This window comes from Protopterus annectens, chromosome 7.part0, assembly GCF_019279795.1.
Source record: "Protopterus annectens isolate FY-2018-M chromosome 7.part0, PAN1.0, whole genome shotgun sequence".
NCBI classification, from domain to species: domain Eukaryota; kingdom Metazoa; phylum Chordata; order Ceratodontiformes; family Protopteridae; genus Protopterus; species Protopterus annectens.
Window position 1 is genome coordinate 1173149251 of NC_056739.1, and position 13752 is coordinate 1173163002.

The following is a 13752-nucleotide window of genomic DNA, read 5'->3' on the forward strand; positions in this document are numbered from 1 at the left end:
GAAGTTTCCCTTACCCGCACTGTAGTCCGATCTACGAAACAGGCACACATACATAGAAGCATTTGTCGATGTTAAGCGCTTACGTGTATGTGTGTTCGATGTTTTGTGATTTGGACATATGCTAGTCGAGCATGTGACCGGATCCCATATATATATATATATATATATATATATATATATATATATATATATATATATATATATGATAAAATAGAATATTACCAATATATAAATAAATAAATAATGAATGAATAAGGAACAATGAATAATATGTAAATTATCTCTCTAATGCCTTAAGTCTTAATAGGGAGCTAATAGAGATGCATTCATTCAACCTTGGCCAGTTGGTTGCGTCTAAAAACAACTGCCAGTAAAGCTCCCTTTTCTCTGAAAAGAATTGACCAAGCTCCACCTCTAATTTCAGTTGAAATGTTGTTAATAACAAAAAATTGAAAAAAATGCCCTTAATTTTCTGATATATGCTTACTTAAGACATTTGTTTCCTTTTTTTGTTCTAATGTCATATAAGTGCTCGTAAACACATTTTTTTTTAATTTTCTGTCAGTTTTCCCCCAATGTAGTAACAGCAATAATGGTTACACATAGCACAATATATGACTCTCTCAGAATTACAATTGTATCTGTGGTGAATTCTAATCTTGTTGTTATTAATATTGAACATATCCCCTTCCTTAATATATTTACGGAAGTGACACATCCCACATTTACTCATAACCCGCATTGTGTTTATGTGAAAATTGCTTTGTTTCAAAAACACTCTTCAAATTTCTTCCCTTCTTAAATACTATTGTAGGGCTTGTAGCTATATATTGTCTCACACCCTTATCTTGTCTTAAAATAGACCAGTTCTTGTCCAAAATGATCTTTAATTCAGAAGTATCAGGAGTGAGCACTGTAATAAAGGATGTCCTATAATCCTTATTCTCAATATTATTGCTGCAGGTAGTATTAATGAGAATGGAAGTGTTTTGTATTTCAGATTCTGATAAAAGGGGTAGATAAAAACTTCTTATTTTTTTTTTCGTTTCACATTTTTGTTGTGGAGTTGGGCCATTTTTCATCCTCGTGCGGCTGTTGGTGTGTTTTTTTGCAACAGTTTTTTTTGTTTACTGTGTTATTTTGTTTGTGATAACTAACAAGGATATTTTGGGTGCTTCTCCACAACTTTTGACTCAGAGCTCCGAATTTGGAGTCTTACAACAAGCTGTTATGGATCTAACAAATATTGTACAAAATCTTACTCGGAAAATGGATTATTTTTTAACTACGCCCACGCAATTTGAATTCATCTGCTGAGGGAGACGTGGTGTCTTCTAACCTCCGGAACACTTTTTATGATTTTAACTTGCTTAATCCTTCTCAGCATGCTTCTACGAGTGGTAACTCATCTTTGGACTCTAATACGAACATGAATAGTGCTTCTAACAGTTCTATTCCTTGCCGACAGCACCTTATACATACCGAACAGTGTTCTCAGAGCTTTGCTACTGTTTCTCCATTAAAAGACTGGTTAACAGCAACTATTTCTTTCAACAATGGAAATGGAAGCAGAATTCAATCTGGTAATAAGAGTTTATATTACCTCTTGGATCAGTTTGACTATTACTTATCAAAAATTAAATAGCTACAGTTAGATAATGCTTATTTCTTAGAATGCGTCAAGGAAAAGATTGTATCTAAGGGGCTACACATGTGGTGTTACCCTAATGGACTAAAAGCAGGTTCTTTACTTTTTAATGAATTGACTGCTTTATTTGACCAACATGGTTTTGATTATACGAATTTGATTGTCTGACATAATGAAATACTTATTAATGGATTAGTGGAGACTGTTACTGATTTGGATAATATTATTTGTGCACATATACAATATAATGTTTTAAATATGAGCATGTACAAATTTTTAAAAGTATTGATCAACTTATCTCTAATATTAGGGCTTGTAAGATGAAAAAATTAAGTAGAGATAAAACTGACTACAGTAAAGGTGCAGCTTACCCTAATCCCCCACCATCCCAAGAGTGGGGTAATAAATTTGTTGATCGTAATGAGACTTTTAACAATAACTCCCAAGCACATTCTCCATATGTTGACCCAGAAGTGACTTTTTTAGACCAGGAATAGTCCCCCCCCCCCGAGACGCTCACAGCGTCTAAATAACAGAGCCCCCCCCCCTACCGGACAATGGGTAGGTGGAGAGCCATTCAACCTTACATCACCTGAACAATCAGTGGAGCAGGGGAGGGAAGGTCAACAGGAGGGGGAGGAATTTCTACAGTTGAGCTTGGAACAAGAGGAATTAATTAATTTTGATTTTAGTTGTTATGATAACAATGATACAGTTATGTCAAGCTCCTCAGATGATCATTCTGACCATTTTCTACTCCCATGCACTACCATAACCAATTGATTAGGTGATTTTAAGGTATATAACTTTTCAAATGTATGCATGCACATAGAACACTGTGATGTTTTTTGCAAGGGGTTTTACTTTTGTACCTTGGCAATGCAGTAATGTGGCTAACACCTTAATAGATCTGAACTGATATACCTGTAAGTTGAATTTGAAAGTTTTGTTTCAGAATTCCTTCACTGACCAATTTATTAACCCTCTTCCAGTTTCCAGTACATAAACCCCCACCTCATGCTATGATTTTACTGTTCGAAAGAATATGTGAACTTGATCTCCGTAACATAACCTGCAGGCACAGGAGGGTGAATGATATGAATATCAAGGAGAGTCACACTATTAAGGAAATTAAAGAATTTTTGGACAGGATTAGAATCATGAAACCTGATAAGGGGGAGGGGTTGTTTTGATGAATCTAGAGGACTATAACAGAAAAATGCTGTTTATTTTGAATGGTAAAGCTTATGTGAGATCTTCCATAAGCGAATTAAATGGAGCATATACAAAAATTAGGAATGAATTACAGGATCATTTCATTGAAGGATCTATATCAATTGATGTTTTGAATTACCTTATGGTTTTACATCCAAAGGTATCAGTAATGTTCGGTTTACCGAAATTACATAAACATTTGTTACAACTTCCTATGCGTCCCATAGTGGATTCAAAAGGTGCTATTACATATCCCCTTGCAAAACACTTTGATTCTAAGTTGAAACATTTAATATATAGTGAAGCTCACATATGTAAAGATTCATGGAGATTTTTGAAATCAGTTAATAACATACCTTTTAAGGAGACTTATATGTTTCTAACCATCGACATCAAAGACCTATACTCAATTATTCCTCATGATATTGGTCTTGATTGGTTCAATGAGTTTCTTTACGACAAGAATGTTAAACATTTTGATGTGCTAGAATACACACAACCTAGGGAAATAGTACTTAAGAATAACTTCATTTTATTTAATAATGATATTTTCCTACAACAAGAGGGAGTGGCCATGGGTTCTGTTGTGGTGGCTTGTATGCTAATGTAGTAGTGACGCCATGGGAGAAGGAATTTTTATTCTCTTCCAGTTTTTATACATATATAAGGTACTACACCCACTATCTGGATGATATTTTTATCTTGTGGGATGGTCCTTATGGTCTAATCAATGATTTTATGTCATTCATTGATTCTACCATGCAATATTTGAAGTTTACCCACAATTTTGATTCACATGAGATTTCATTTCTTGACATCCTTTTAACTAAGGACTATCAGAACAAAAAAATTACATCCAAGATTTATAGGAAGGAGACATACTCCATTTCGTTGCTCCACTATTCAAGCACCCACCCCTTAAGACAAAAGAAAGCTATTGTTAAGGGGCAATTTGTTTGTGCTGCATGGATGGCTTCGAATATGGATGAATTCCTAAATTAATGTGACTGTCTCAAGCATATGTTTTTAAAAAGAGGTTATCCAATTAAATTTGTTAGACATTTTACTTGCGGTAGTTAATAAAAGGGAAAGAAGATTTATCTACCCCTTTTATCGGAATCTGAAATACAAAACACTTGCAGCAATAATATTGAGAATAAGGATTATAGGACATCCTTTATTACAGTGCTCACTCCTGATACTTCTGAATTAAAGATCATTTTGGACAAGAACTAGTCTATTTTAAGACAAGATAAGGGTGTAAGATAATATATAGCTACAAGCCCTACAATAGTATTTAAGAAGGGAAGAAATTTGAAGAGTGTTTTTGAAACAAAGCAATTTTCACATAAACACAATGCGGGTTATGAGTAAATGTGGGATGTGTCACTTCCGTAAATATATTAAGGAAGGGGATATGTTCAATATTAATAACAACAAGATTAGAATTCACCACAGATACAATTGTAATTCTGAGAGAGTCATATATTGTGCTATGTGTAACCATTGTTGCTGTTACTACATTGGGAAAACTGACAGAAAATTAAAAAAACATGTTTAAGAGCACTTATATGACATTAGAACAAAAAATGAAACAAATGCCTTAAGTAAGCATATATCAGAAAATGAAGGGCATTTTTTTCACTTTTTTGTTATTGACAACATTTCAACTGAAATTAGAGGTGGAGCTTGGTCAATTCTTTTAGAGAAAAGGGAGCTTTACTGGCAGTTGTTTTTAGACACAGGCAACTGGCCAGGATTGAATGAACACATCTCTTTTAGCTCCCTGTTAAGACTTAAGGCATTAGAGAGATAATTTACATATTATTCTTTATTCCTTATTCATTTATTATTTATTTATTTATATATTGGTAATATTCTATTTTATCATTGTTTATATATATATATATATATATATATATATATATATATATATATATATATTCCTGATATGCATTCATAAAGTATTTTTATGAGTATTATATAGGTTCAGTACATGCTTTTCTACTATATTTTAAACTTTTATAGTTTTTTTATCTTGTGGCTTTAAGGGGGTGTGTCTTTTGTAATGTGTTGTATGTGATGTTTCTTAACTTACCTTTAAAAAGTGCACTTTGTATTTTTAAATGATCTGATGAAGTTCTGTGGGTACAGGATGAAAGTGCTTATCGGCTTTCAGTTTGTGGCTTTGGATTGAATACATCCTACTTGTACTACTTGGATTTGTGACTTGTTTGACACTTTTGTTGTGGAGTAGGGCAATCCTACATCCTCGTGTGGCGTTTGGTATCTTCTTTTGCAACAGTTTTTTGTTTCTTGTGTTATTTTAGCTATTATTAACTCCTCAAGTGATGTTGGCATCCTACAGAAAGGCCTCAATGAGGCCAATAACTGGTGTCAGAACCATGGCCTTAAGTTCAATGCCAAAAAATGTGTCGTCATCCCCCTTGGGAAAAACCTGGTTCTCTTGAATTACCACTTTGATGATAGTCCACTGAACACAGAAGGTGTTATAAGAGATCTGGGAACACAGGTTGACAGCAACCTCTCTTTATACCACCACATTGCCACTGTGGTCAGAAAATCCTTCTATGTGGCACATCTCATTACTAAGGGTTTTGCATCCAGGAAGAAAGAGGTCATTGTCTCCCTCTACTCATCCCTCATTGGGCCAATCATCAAGTACAATGTCCCATTTGGCATGCACCTCACTAGACAGCTGCAACAACTGGAGAGGCCACAAAAGTACCTCACAAAGAGGATCCTATGCCTTAAACACTTGTCCTATATGGACAGACTCAAAAAACTCCAACTATTCTCTGTGTCATATCGCCTACTTTGAGGCGATCTCTGCTTGACTTACAAAGCCATGTCTGACCCAGCTCTGTTAGAAATGCTACATCTAAAGAAATCCCAATCCCTCCACACCACACGCTCCAGATACCTCAACCTCATTACCACAATCAACAGAACATGCTGGAGGTACAATTTCAAAACCCAGAGACTGCCCATGCTATGGAATAAACTTCCCATACATGTCAAGCAGAGCACCTCACTGGCCCTCTTCAAGAGAAATCTTGATGAGTGGATGGGAAATAGAAAATTCACCCAGGGAATCACTCCAGTGACAGAGGCACTAGGAACTAAGGTCAGGTGGCATGATGCCATGGTAATCCTATGGGCTAGGCTTGTAAAGGCTCCAGGGCCATTAGCCTAGTTCACACCTATGAACCTATGTGGGTGTGTGTGTGTGCAGTGTTATGATTTCTGTTAAAAAGCCAGCTCACCTGTCTGGGCAGTTTTGTTTTTAAACAGCCCAATTATTAAAATTTCTTCCACATAGCAAATAAGCCAGTTGTGCCTTATTACCTCTCTGTTTCCTGCTATTGAAGGTGACACAAATGGCATTTCATTTGGGGGTCCTATTTAGCTGTCAGATGAAGACATTTCCCATTAGATCAGGATGCATTAGGTGGCCAGTGCCTGAGGCAGCCTTAGAATCAAAAGTGAAAGAAAACTATTTGCTGCAGATGGACTTAGACAACACAAGGCACGATGCATGTGTGGGGGAGAAGCAATGGTTTGCACTTTAGTTGTCCAACAGAAATGAACTGAAAAGCATTACAGTGGCCAATATTTATTTATTTGATAACAGTTAGTCTGAGATGTGTACAGTCAACAAAGTGGCTGTAATTAGTGTGTGTGTGTGCGTGTGTGTGTGTGTGTGTGTGTGTGTGTGTGTGTGTGTGTGTGTGTGTGTGTGTGTGTGCGTGTGTGTGATTATACTGGGTTGCACTGTATGGGTCTGGCAGTAATGAACTAAAATACATTACTCTGGCTGTTATTTATTTCTTCATTTGTTTCATCACATTGAGACATTTGCAGGGGTTCCTATTGCGTGATCGAAAATTGTAAATGGCGAATGCATATTGAGCAAATCCGATTGGTCGAAACGTCACGCGCATAACACGGAAATCGCCGTAGGAAACATTTTCCCTTTACTTCAATGCAGTGCAATCTCGGAGTAGGAATATTTAAGTAGCGGGGGTGTGGGGGGTGCTTGCACCCCTGCCTGCAGTGTTTAGGTAAGTATATATTTTTTGTTTTTATTTTTATTATAGTTTCAAAATTTCAAACATCACTCATATGGTGTCGACCATATGGTGTTCAATGTTTTAAACTTTCGAAAATATAATATAGACCCCATTTGCAGGGCATGCAGGTGGGAAGTGGCTATAACTGATGGGCATGTCCATATGGGTTAGTGTGTGTGTGTGTGTGTGTGTGTGTGTGTGTGTGTGTGTGTGTGTGTGTGTGTGTGTGTTTGCATGTATACTTCAGTGCATGATTATCTGTACATGCAAGCTGCAGTGAGTTACATAATATGCATTTGACAGCATAAAATACATTACCTTGTTCATTATTTATTTAGTTATTTATATGATCAAAATCACATATCTAAGGTATACACACACACACACACACACACACACACACACACACACACACACACACACACACACACACACAGTCAACAGAGGTTGCAGTTGGTGGGCATGTGTATGTGTGTTTGTGTGTGTATGTATGTGTGTGCATTTATGTAGACATATGTGAGCAGCAGAAGGGGGATTTCAATTGGTTGCAAAGTATGTTATTCATTCATTTGATCATAACCACATGGTGTATACAGTCAATAAAGTAGACTGCCCATGCTGGTGGTTACTAAGGTGGTCTGTGGAAAAAAAAGTGACTGACTCCTGCTTTTGCTTAATCACAGTTAAATTGCCATTGTTCTGGTTTGGCCGGGCTAATGTGTGCCTTTGTGAAACCAAATGAGAAAGATTACTATTGGCCATTTTTTTTATTTGATCACAATTCAACATGTGAGGTATACAGCATTAATAGTGTCTATAACCACCATATGTCTGAAATGAAATCCCTTTCTCAAACTAGCTCTGACATGTTTTCTGAAGAGGAAGACAAATCACAGCATTATTGAGCTGTCAAAATGTTGTTCCATTGAACCTAGCAAAGGAACCTTAATATAGTCTGATGGGGTGAGGGTGGGTGGACAGATCTGTTAGTAGTCTTTTCCTAGCTTCATAGAAGTAAGTTTTGATGTTTTACTTAGGCTGAGTTATAGTTTGATGAAACAGCATGTCAGACAAATGCATCTAATCCAAATTGTAAACATGCTCAAAACTGACCGTGCCATAATATAACTTCAGCCCATTGCAAATAGCTCCACCCATTCAGTTACTTTTAGCATCTACCCCCTTGCTCTGATGTCACCAGCGGCCATTAGATAAACATCAATGCTTGTACCACAAAATGAACAAGTGAATGTTCTTAATTTCAGCACAAAATTTAAGTATACTACCTTTCTACCTATATATTTAAACTTTAAAATGCACACACGTCCAAAGCTCTGCTGTTACATCATCATCATCATGGATGGATGTGAACTTCAGACGTTAGCCTAACGTAGTTACTTCTTGATAAAGACAACACAAACAAGGTTTCTGTGTTTTTCATCTATTTCATTATGTCAGTTGTCAGTGCATTCATATGCTGTCCCATCATGCTGCACAGTTTGTCCAGAGGATAGGCAACTGATTTATCTAGCCTGCTGTAATGATATATAACACTTAAGACTTAGATGTAGGCTACAGTGCACTTAATATTATGCCGTAACTGTTATATAAATGTATGCATGCTTCCTATGTACATTCTAAACCTTTGATTACTACTGTGAAAATAACTTGTCAGTTAATGTTATTGTAGTTAACATTCTTCTTTGATTTGTTGGCTCTGAAGTGGAACTCTACATCATTATAGTTATCAGTGACATCAGCAAATGTAAAGATTTTTTATGAATAGCTAAACCCAATGATCACTGCAATTTCATAGAGGCTGCGAGTACACTAGATATATAACAATGGACATGTCCTCTGCAAGACTGATTGCTTTAAAGCTTAAAAGGACAAGTCAAAATGGCTAATTACAAAAGGCCTAGAAGGCACTGTAAGTGTATATGATTAATATTATATATATATAAATATATATATATATATATATATATATATATATATATATATATATATATATATATATATCTATATATATATCTATATATATGATGCTACAGATACATTTTGAAATTAGGGATTCTGAACAAAACTTGTTTTAGATAACTAGGTTATTTAAAATACACTGTATAAGAATGACATTTATCCAGCCTTTTACATTGCATGTATTTTATATATATCTGTATATATATATATTTTTTTTTTTCTGTTGTAATTCTGTACTGTCCTTCAAATTAAAAGATAATGTGAATCGATTTAAAAATCTGCTACCTTTCCTGAGAGAAAGAAAAAGAAAAAAAAAGACAAATAAAAAAACGTTCACAAGACATTGGAATGTGTGTGATTCAGAAGCACTTGAGCACAAGGCTCCTTTAGTAGAATCATATTACATTTTTTAAACTTTTCAGTAGGCCTGCATATTAAACTCAATGGTTACAGGTCTTAAGCTTCCACATTAAAATGGCTCATGCAGATACTTTTCTATTAAACATACAGAAGAGCATGTTCTTAAGTAAATAACGTTGGAATAATTACATTTGTGTAAGTATTTCCCAAACTGCACTGGAGATGTTACAAAGGTCTGTAAAGCCACAGCACCGAATAATAACTAGTCTAGATCGTACTCCTAAACGTGGTTGTCTGACGCACAGTCTTGCAGATAAGAGGCTTCCATTTCTTCTTCACCAAAGAAAAAGCCAAATGCCCAGCATACCTTTCCTTATAAGGAACAGTTCCTGAAATAATACACCTCTCCCTTCAGCAAGTAGATGGCGTTAAAGACTCACAGTTTATTTTGCCATCTATTCCTGCATTCCAAGTTTGTGCATCTGCCATAAAATTTTCCAGTGAATCTAGTAACCCTTAACACAAATTCTGATGTCTTAAAATTAAAATACATTCAAACTGCTTTCTGCATTTTCAAATACGTTTACCTTTCAGTCGACATTATATATTGTTGACATTTGTCTAATTGAATATTTTAGAAGACAACCTATAATAATTATATGATAACAGAAAAGTTAACTATATTTCATTCATTATAACAATGAAAGGAATTTTTTTTACAGTGGTTATCACTACTGAGGTGAGATAGACTCATTTGGTGTATGTAAATGTAGTACTCATGAAATACACATTTATTTATGTGGGGAAATGTAGGCAGTGACGGTACCATATAAAGCAGTGATCTATTTTTAAAACACAACTGATTTTTTGTGCGCACTGCATACCCTGTAAGTATTGTCTTCCAGTCTACTGTCAGATTAGGTTATGCATTGTTAGACAGTAGAAGAGGTACAGGAGTCAAATGTCAGAAGTCATTAAAGGCTTGGAATGAGGTGAGACGGTTGGATGGGCTGTAACACTTGCAGCTGACATTTGGTATTCTTGGTATGAGTTGCCCAAACTTGCATTTCCAGATATACAGTCTAACCAAAAAAAATGTTTTATGTGCTGAGAACAATCATAACTCTTCTTATGACTCTGTTTTAGGATAAAGCTAGATTGCTGGCATTAGTTCTAACACTGATTTCACAAATGCCTGCATTTTCACTGAATTGTTAAGTAGCCTGATTTTCTAAAACATAATATTCTATCCCAAACTTCAATCTGGAGTGGGCGGTTAAGAACACACTTCAGTTAACTTTCAAAGACTGCAGGATGGCATGCTGAAAAATTGGAATACAGCCTGCAAGCAATAGTCCATTTAATTTTAAGTAATGCAGATATTTTCTGTGTTGAAATATGCAGTACCATATACACTGGAAGATATCCTCCTCAAATGTCCTAGTGTCATGTGCATCAGTACAAGGTCTACTCAAGTTAAATCCCTTGCATATTAAAGAGTGTATAGTTTTTAACAGGTAGTGATATTCCATGCAGTTGGCCACCATTTTATGATGATTATCCTTTGGTCCTCTAGATCTGCATCTTCCCACGGCCTTCCAACAGAGAAGCAGAGCAATGTCTCTACTGTCCTCCACAAGGGGTCGCCCTGACAACAAGTGATGCGTCCCCACCTCTCTCTCTTTCTCTTTCTCCCTCACCCTTTGTCTCTCTGCCAGTCTGTCTGCTTCTAGTGGTTAGGGATGTAATACAATTGGAAAGATTTCTGACTGCCCATATGCAGGCTGCTGAATATACTGCAAAGCCAACTTGCTCAAGTATTAACATAATCCTGTCTGATGGTTTGTGAAATGATCGTGATGACAGCAGTCTGCAGAACATTCATCACTCTGACTGAATTCTGTAAGTAGCAGGAAGCCAGCTTTCATGAAATAGCTTGGCATACTTCTTAGGGGAACAATCAAGAGAATACCACAAATTATCATGCAGTTTGTTTTAACTTTGGGGGCAGGGGTTGGAGGGCTGGTGGTAATCATTAACCTTTCATTGTCTCAGTGTGAGATCTTGTCTTGTGAATCCATTTGCTGGATTTTCTGCATGCCAAGACTTTTACTACTTGCACCTGAAACTACATGTATGTGTGTATGTGTGTGTCTCTTGTACCAGGATAATGAATGAACATGCACTCTTGATCAGTTTACCTCCCTCTAAACAGGCAGCACTTGTATAAGACAGTCACATTGAAAATAAAAGTATGAAGAATAAGGGGTACTGGGACCACTCCACTGTTTAAAAGGTACAAGGAAAGTTAAGCACAGAAGAATACAGTGATTACATAAAAGCTAAACAAAACAATATACAGCTGTGCACAATAACCATATGTGTCATGTAATTATGCAGATATGTAGTCTTTAACACATAGACAACAGACTCTGAATATGTGTAGCAGCTGTGGTGAGGCACTGTAAAGCAGAAAAATGTGCAATTTTTTTACTCACATCTGCAGCTTTCTTCTCAGCAAGTTCCAGCTTCTCCTGAGCATCTTTCAAGGCCTCAGAGTATTTGTCCAGCTCATCCTCAGTACCCTTCAGTTTCTTCTGCAGTGCTACTAACTCATCCTCGAGCTAAAGCGAGAGAAGTGGATACAGGACAGGGTGTGCAGCAGGCAGCAGGCAGCGTGAGCGTTCACAGAGTGGAGCAGGCAGACAGAAAGAAAAGAAAGGAAAAAAAAGGAGAAAAGTTAGACAGGATTTCCTCAAGTAAAAAGGTACCTGTGCAGCATTCTTCTCTGCAGCTAGGAGATGTTCTTCAGCTTTGTTGAACTCATCTAGGACTCTGTCTCTTTCATCATCTGTTATATGTAATTTCTTTTCCAGTTCAGCAAGTTCATCCTCTAACTACACACATTAAACAGATGCAAAAAAAAAACATTGATAACATTCATACATGCCACTCATGAAATGTAGTGGCGAACAAAGACAAATAAATGTAATGCTTGTTGGTAAGTACAGACAATATGCTACATTTTTTATAGCACAGTATCTAAATTTTAAATCCAAGCAGCTGTGGGTTACTATGGATACACAGGTTAGTTAACTTGACTTTAATTGTGCTAATTATACTACTCAACTCTATGACAAGGTTATGTGTTAAAGTAACCATTACAGATGTTATTAGTAAACAAATCATACAAACAGCCTTGCATGTCACAGTCCATTTAATGAACTTAATTATGATATTCCAACTTTCAGGTTTCTACAGTTCATGTTCTGTATATGCCTTATTTCCCTGTGGTAGTTTTGCTGCATATTGATTCGAAGAAACCAGAGTATCTGCAGATTTTATCTTACTCTGAACTTTTTTCAAGTTGGAAGCATCTGATACTTATTGTACATCAGTCCTCTCATGTAGTCCTCTGGAAATAAAAAGCTATGCTGCATTTTTTTCTCAAAATACCAGAAAGTTGAAAGGCAGACCTGTTTGCTTCTGTCCTCTGCTCCCTTCTTGTCGGCTTCAGCTTGCTCAGCTCTGTCCAAGGCGTTTTCCTTGTCAAGCTTCAGCATCTGCATCTTCTTCTTGATGGCATCCATGGTAGCTTAGAGATGTTTTCCCAAGTGTTTCAAAAGAAAGGTGAAAGATGAAGCTGCCTTTAGGAGAACGGGAGAGAGAGAGAGGACAGGACTGTCAGATCTGAGCTGACTGTAAAGCTACACTGCAAGTTCTCTTTGGCTTCGCCCTCTCAAATATGTGCTTTGACAAGGGGCCGGATAGCATTCCTTTGGACATGTAATACTTTTTGGAGGCATGTCTGCATTGTTCCCTCCCCATAGCCCATCTTATACCCCACCTTCTTGAACTTGCCAGTAGATTTGCTGTTCTTGAACATTTGACCATTAATATGACTATATATGGGATCTGAAGGGCAGAAAGCAAGAACATTATAAAGACAAACCACAGGCAAAACAGCAGCTGAAGCATCTGAAGAAACAAACAATAATTGGGGAGAATGAAAAGTTTGTCTGCTGCTGAAATGCAAGTTTTTCCCTCTTAGCAAGCTAAGTTTGCTGCTGTTAAAGTATTCATCACAGTGTAATCTTGAAATATTGCATTTTAATTAACTTTTTTAGCAAAAGTAGTCACTATATTCATGAGCTGCCTTGTGAGCCCCTTGCTTTTTTGAAAGTGGAAAATAAATGCATTACAGTCACTTAACTACATTATGTCTGATTGGACCATAATAATTCTGAATTGTGTTTATCTTCAGGTGTACCTTGCTTTACAGATATCCCATGAATATTGTTAATAACTGAAATAATTTCTGTGTAGATGATTCATTCAGAAACTGATGCAGTTTTGTATGGCACAATAATATTGTTCAGGGACTAAACACTTAACAAGGAATCAGAGTACAGAATCACCTTGTATGTGTCCAGATTTAGATTCTATTCAGTATAC

At 36.3% G+C, this 13752-nt stretch overlaps 1 protein-coding gene across 6 annotated transcripts in view; it reads right to left on the reverse strand.

Annotated features, from left to right (window-relative positions):
- Positions 1–13049, reverse strand: part of LOC122806936 (tropomyosin alpha-1 chain) — a 317433-nt gene extending 304384 nt beyond the window's left edge. For 2 of the 6 annotated variants that reach the window (XM_044077772.1, XM_044077775.1), the window contains exons 1-2: positions 12774–13041; positions 11796–11921 (exon numbers count right to left, since the gene is read on the reverse strand). In XM_044077772.1, the coding sequence (XP_043933707.1) occupies positions 11796–11921; positions 12774–12887 (240 nt within the window). In that variant the 5' untranslated portion in view covers positions 12888–13041. Of the gene's footprint in view, positions 1–11795; positions 11922–12068; positions 12195–12773 lie in introns of all 6 variants that reach the window. The other 4 variants (XM_044077779.1, XM_044077774.1, XM_044077773.1 and 1 more) reach the window with 4 other exon arrangements.
- Positions 13050–13752: the final 703 nt, after the last annotated feature.